Source organism: Arachis hypogaea, chromosome 5 (genome assembly GCF_003086295.3).
Source record: "Arachis hypogaea cultivar Tifrunner chromosome 5, arahy.Tifrunner.gnm2.J5K5, whole genome shotgun sequence".
Lineage (NCBI taxonomy): Eukaryota > Viridiplantae > Streptophyta > Magnoliopsida > Fabales > Fabaceae > Arachis > Arachis hypogaea.
In genome coordinates this window covers 2516118-2522493 of record NC_092040.1, presented here as the reverse complement: position 1 = coordinate 2522493, position 6376 = coordinate 2516118, and the positions used below count along the sequence as shown (strand labels likewise).

General features: G+C 29.7%; 1 protein-coding gene across 1 annotated transcript; it reads right to left on the bottom strand.

Moving 5' to 3' along the window:
- Positions 1-4324: 4324 nt before the first annotated feature.
- On the bottom strand, positions 4325-5783 carry LOC112800154 (F-box/kelch-repeat protein SKIP25-like). The gene has a single exon (XM_025842262.3). The coding sequence runs from the start codon at positions 5528-5530 to the stop codon at positions 4415-4417; it is 1116 nt and encodes a 371-aa protein (XP_025698047.1). The 5' UTR covers positions 5531-5783; the 3' UTR covers positions 4325-4414.
- Positions 5784-6376: the final 593 nt, after the last annotated feature.

Sequence of the window (6376 nt, the reverse complement as noted above, 5' to 3'; positions counted from 1 at the left end):
GCTGTCAACGTGAACAGTTACGACTGAAGAGGGACAAAGGCAGAAAAAAAAAACTATTTTGATATGAAATAAACAATAATGAGAGAAGATAAATCAAATCATAGCTTTGATCCTAAACAACCACGTACACAATTTTCATGAAATAATCAAAAGTAGTCTTTTGGCGTATACGAATTGTTGTTATCATAATATCATTTATCAATATCACCTCACTATAGAAATTGAAGTCAAATATTTACAACCTGTATTCCTCAAATTGAAAATTGATTTTCTTTTGTAAAGTATATTATATAGACAATATAGTAGACCGATAATAATGTCTAACACGGTTTCTCAAGAATGGTAGTATTATAATATTATATCCTTTTCGGTCATAAATTTAATTTCCATGTGTATTATTGATGACCCTAATAAATAGAAAAATGGGAAAAGTGAGTTCTTGTCGCATTCGAAATAAGTTGTAGGTGTTTCGGTTGAATCAATCAATCAAGTGGCCCAAATTGCATCTCATCCTTTTGATTAGGTCAGATAAAATTGTAGCAAATTTATCTTAAGATTTAATTATGAAACTAATCTTTTAGTGGTCAATATTAACAAATTTTATTATCATCCTTAATAGGATCATTATTAAAGTGAAGGGGGATGTTTTTGATAAAGATCCATAAAATGTTTTTTTGTAAAAATGTTTATGTGCCGTATTATTATTGGATGTATTAATGAATTTATTATTTTTTAATTTCTTAACAAATTAGAATAAATCAATTCTTTTTATAATAATAACAATAAATTCAATTTTTTTAAGGATCTAATTGTATTTTTAAATTTGTAGGAATTCAAATGTTCTGTAAAACAAAATGTCAAAAATATATTCGTCTTTTTATTAAAAAATTTAAAGATATTCGATTTAAATCGTGTAATTCGATCGGATCAATCCGGATCTAATAATTATAATATAGATAATTAAATTTATTATTGTTACTATAATAAACCGATTTTATTCTGATTTATTAAAAAATAAATTATTAACCCGTTTAATAAAAATATCTAATAATAATATGATACATATAAACATCTTAAAAAAATATTTTTATTGTCTTTATTAAAATGATCTCTTAAAATAAAAACTATTTAACGAAAACTTATTTTCGGATCTTTTAAACTTTTCACAAATACAAAACAAATCATTTAATATTTTTCATACATAAATGTCATATTAATCTAGTTTGACCTGGTTACTAATTGAGTTACTATAGGGTCAAATTCAAGCTTGAAAAAGTGGCCTGATCATAAAGTTGAATTAGACATCTAGACTTGCGTTAGATTTAGTTCAGTATTATTCGTCCTTTATACGTTCTTACCCATCTATTAATAGAATAATATTTCAAACATGTAAATAATTTATATATTACTTTATTTGCTCTATAATTAAACATGTAAAATTTGTTGATTAAATATAAAATATAAAATTTAACTTAAATAAGACCATTACAATTTACAAATTTATAGAAAATAAAATTGTACATTATCGTGATATAAAATATACGATAAAATATAAAAAAATATTATATATACATAAAAAATTAATAACTAAATCAATTATTAATATAATATATACATATAGGAGACTATTAATTTTCAATATTTTTTGTTATTATTTAATCGTGTAAAAATTCTAAAAAAAATATAAATACAAATTATATTAATTTATGTGAATAAAATTTTAGTAAATATATATATAAATTATATATTTTTTGTATGTAAAATATCTATAAATATAAATATAAATTATTATTAATTAAGTATTAGTTAAAAATGATAATATTTATTAATCATATATTATTATTTTAAAAATAATACATAAATTTAATAGTTGATTTTTTTTAATTTATACGTGCAAAATGGTAAAAACATACCTATCATGGAAATCTCCAACTGAGAATAAGACCAGAACAAATTTAATGACTTGGTGGTTATGACAAGATAGGATGGTAAAATACAAAGCGAATATACCAATTATATCACTAAACTCATTAAATACAAGTGCAGTGTGGCATCCAAATCTATGATGAGTCATCATCATCACCTTAAGTATCCACCACTCACCTCATCCAACATTGCCACCACGTGAATCGCCATATATCTCATCACTCCTCAAGTTGCCGGTCAAGAAAGGGGACCTATAAACCCCTCACAAGGGACTTTCATTACCAATGCCAAACTCTGATTTAGAGTTAATACTACTAGACTTCTAATTTAGAGTTCAAATTGATAAATTTAATAATGATCATCTCTAGAATAATTTTTTGTTGATGAAATAATAATAGGAAAAGTCTAGATTCATAAACTTTATTAAATTTTGACCGGCATGTAATTAGTAAAATAAAAATGAGTAATCTTGTATTATTGGATAAAATTTTACACTATTAAAAACATTATTGATGACTATTCGATAACTACATATCATAAAAATTACTGGCCCCTAACACTCCTCATAATAATATAGTTGAACGAAAATTACATTAGAAGTTACATTAGACTGATAAAGAATAAATGTACTCATATAAGAATAAAACGATAATTATAATTACGGAAGATGACTTTTGTGTGCCAAAAATACCCTAACAAATCAATTGCATAACCAATGTTGGGGTATTTTTGGCACACTAAGACCATCTTCCATGGTTATAATTGTCGTTTTATTTTTATATTAGTACATTATTTGTTATTTGTCATCTTTTATTTGTATAAATAATAATTTATTCGACTGATAAAACATTGTCATTTTATTTTGAGAAAAACGCAAAATAGCTCCCGACAATTATTTCAAAAGACAACGAAATCCTTTTTGAAATTTACTTTTATGGGACTAATTAGCCCCTGTGTAAAAAAAAATCGATGTTTTTTTTGCACAGAGACTAATCAGTCCCAAAAAAATATCAGAGATCCAGTTGAATATTTTTTTTAGCCTCGTAGTTCTTTCGAGATAATTGTCGGAGACAAAGAGAGTATTCACTCTTTTATTTTTGACATTTAAGTAGAACATAAATAATCTCGTTTAGAATATTTTAAAATTTTAATATATTAGAATAAATTTAAAAATAAATTTAAGATAATTATAAATTCGAGATTGAAACTCAGATTGTAAATTTAAAAATTACTTTAAATATTAACTCTCCTAATTTATTCTCATCTTCCATTCCTCTCTAGCAAGACTAAATCCCTATTTTGGTCTTTAAAATTCACGCGATTATTCATTTTGGTTTCTGAAATTCAAAATTACCTATATTGATTCTTTAGATTCAAGTCCGCGCACCAATATAGTCTCTCAATTCTTTCCGACGATAACTAGGCAAACGAAGTGCTGAGATTGCACCCTCTCTGCCACGTTGGATGATGAGTAAACGACATCGTTTATCTTTGGCGTCCAAACAAGCTAGAAACGAAGAATAGTAGAGGTAAAGAAGAAGACCTATTCTTTATTTTGGATATCCATCGTTTATTCTCCCTTTATATACAAAACGACGACATTTTTTACTTCTTTGAGTGCCAAGGATAAATTACGTCGTTTACCCATCATCCAACGTGGTAGAAAGAGTGTCATCTGAGCACTCCGTTTGTCTAGTCATCACAAAAAAAATCAAAAGACTGTATTGATGCCTAAACTTAAATCTGCTAATATAGGTAATTTTAAATTTTAGAAACACCAAAATAAGTAATCGCATGAATCTTAGAAATCAAGGTCCACTATTCACACCACACACTTTGCACCGAACCAAAAATAAAAATTGAATAATATTATAAGCTATTTTTTTGACACCACATACAAGTATACATTCGAATACGTACTCCACCATTTAACGGCTTGAAGACAAATTCTCACTTTCAACGACAGACAACCCACCACCGGCCACAAAAACAAATATAGAAAGAAAGTTGACTATTCAACCTATCTATAAAAAGGCATAAAAGTAAAAAAAAAAATCATTTTATTTTACAAACAAAATATATCAACCAATAATAACAGACAGTAAAATTGATAGATTCTCCCACCCAAGACCTAGTTTATATTTTTATAATATTTTTAAAAAAAATTTAAATTTATAAATTAAGAATTAATTTTTTACAAATTAAAATTTATTTTAAAATTATCACAAAATATAATAAATGATTATATCTACAAGATATTATTGAATTCTATATCTACTTAAGCAGATAAATAAATTGATTAATAGACTAAATTAAGTTAATTTTTTTATCTAAGAAAATAAAAATAAATAAATAACTCTTTTATTTTACAATTAAAATAAAAAATTAGCCAATCACAGCAGGAAAGGTTAGATTTATAAATTCTCAATCAACTTTTCATTTTTTATCTCTTGCACAAATTAAAAGAAAAATAAAAATTAAAAAAAACTCAAACTTTAACAGAAAAATCAGTTATGGGCATCCGAGGCAGCACATGAACAGCTATAGCCTCAAAACCCTCCGGCAACTCCACCACCCATATCCTCCGAGGCCTCGCCACTACATCCACCACAAAAATCCCACCGCCGCCGCCACCACCGCCACAAACGACACAAACCCTACCTCCCTCGGCAGAAACCTGTTCGGCACCTTTGAGCCTCTCATCTTCCAAAACCTCTTCCCAAGAATCTTGTTCCTCAACGTACCTTCTCACAACACCTTTCACTTCATCAACAACGAACATCACTTCTTCATCCATGGCCGCCACCGGTCCCCTCCACCCCGCAAGCATCCCCTCCGGCATCTCCTTCCAAAGATCCTTTTCAACATCGTAAACAACCCCTTCTTTCGCTGCATCGCCTTTAACGTTCACCATGCATAGCTTCCCCTTCCAACCAACAGCATCAATGGCTTCCCTGCTGAACCTTCCGTCTTTAAGAGCGGTCTTCTTCTCCCACTGAGACCCATTCTTTTGAGTGTCCCACTTTTCCATCGACCGCGCTACGTTGAGGGAGAAGTGGGTCCCTATGCCGCTGGCTACGTAGACAGCGCCTCTGCAGACGCCAGCTGCGCACCAGCGGCGTGGGGTGGTGAGGCTGGGCCCCAAGGCCCATGAGTTTGTCACCGGGTTGAAGATCACGGGCCGAGGGAGGGCCGGGAAGAGGTTGTGGGTGGTGCCGGCGAGGAGAACCAGAGAGCCGGCAGCGGAGACGGATTGTATAGAGAGGTTGCGGGAGAGGAAGGAGGGGTGGCGGAGGAGGAGGTGGTGGAGAGAAGGGTGAGAGGGTGGCGGAGGGAGCGGGTGCCAGTGGGATGAGATTGGATCGAAGTTGAAGAATTGGATGGTGGGATGGTGGTGGTTGTGAGGAGAGAGAATGGCGTAGAGAGAAGAGAAGGGAGGGAAGGAAGGGGAGTAAATGAGGCGGCGCCATGAGTGGGATACTGGGAAGAGAATTGAAGGGTGGATTCGTGTGAGACATAGGTGAGCTATGTGGTCTGGTAGACCTGGTATCAATGGAGGACCACCTTCTTCTTCTCCTTCATTATTCACCCTTTGCCGTTTCATGATTCAGATCAGAAGATTTGAATTGAAAAGGTAAAGTATGTAAGAAGAGGGGGATTATGGGGTTTCAGCTTTTTGGTTCATTAAAATCACAAGGCTGCCTTTCCAACTGCTCTGCTGTCCAAATAACGACAATAAATAATAAATGTCATCAAAAGTTGTATCACTATATCTCTAACTAGATTTCCATACACAATATACACACACACCTTCATTTTTTATTTTATTTCTCAAAATATAATAATATTATGGTACAAACTCATGGACAATTTGATAGTTAAAATTTTAAAATAGTTAAATAATATTTAATTAATAATTATTAATTATTAATTAGTAATTTTATATGAAAAAAATTATACATGATTCTTTATTTACTATCATTCAATTATGATAAATATATATTAAAATAAGGTAAAAATTTCATTACAGTAATTTTACGTTAAAATTGATAGTTAAAAGCCACTAAATTATTTGAATAATTTGACTAAATTTTTATTTAACAGATTTTAATTATCAACTTTACTTGAAATTGACTGCGCCTGAATTTTTATCTTAAAATAAACTATAAGTGTAGAATATATATTAAAATATAGAATATACATTAAAAATAAATTAAATTGTATATATATATTTATACACAATTACATATTAATTTATTTGGTGACTAATTTTTAATACCTACAGTGTTATTATTTAATTCACGAGAAGATTATTTTATTTTGTTACCAAAAAAATTGTACCATGATTTTATTATTACAAGTAGGAAAGATATTTAAATAAGTTTTTGCTTTTTTATTTATAATTTATTAATCTTAAATCAAGTCGTTTATTCTTTAATTTTGATTCAAA

Bases quoted from the DNA above. Each gene is read 5' to 3' on its own strand.
- LOC112800154 (XM_025842262.3), bottom strand. From the start codon at position 5,530: ATGAAACGGCAAAGGGTGAATAATGAAGGAGAAGAAGAAGGTGGTCCT.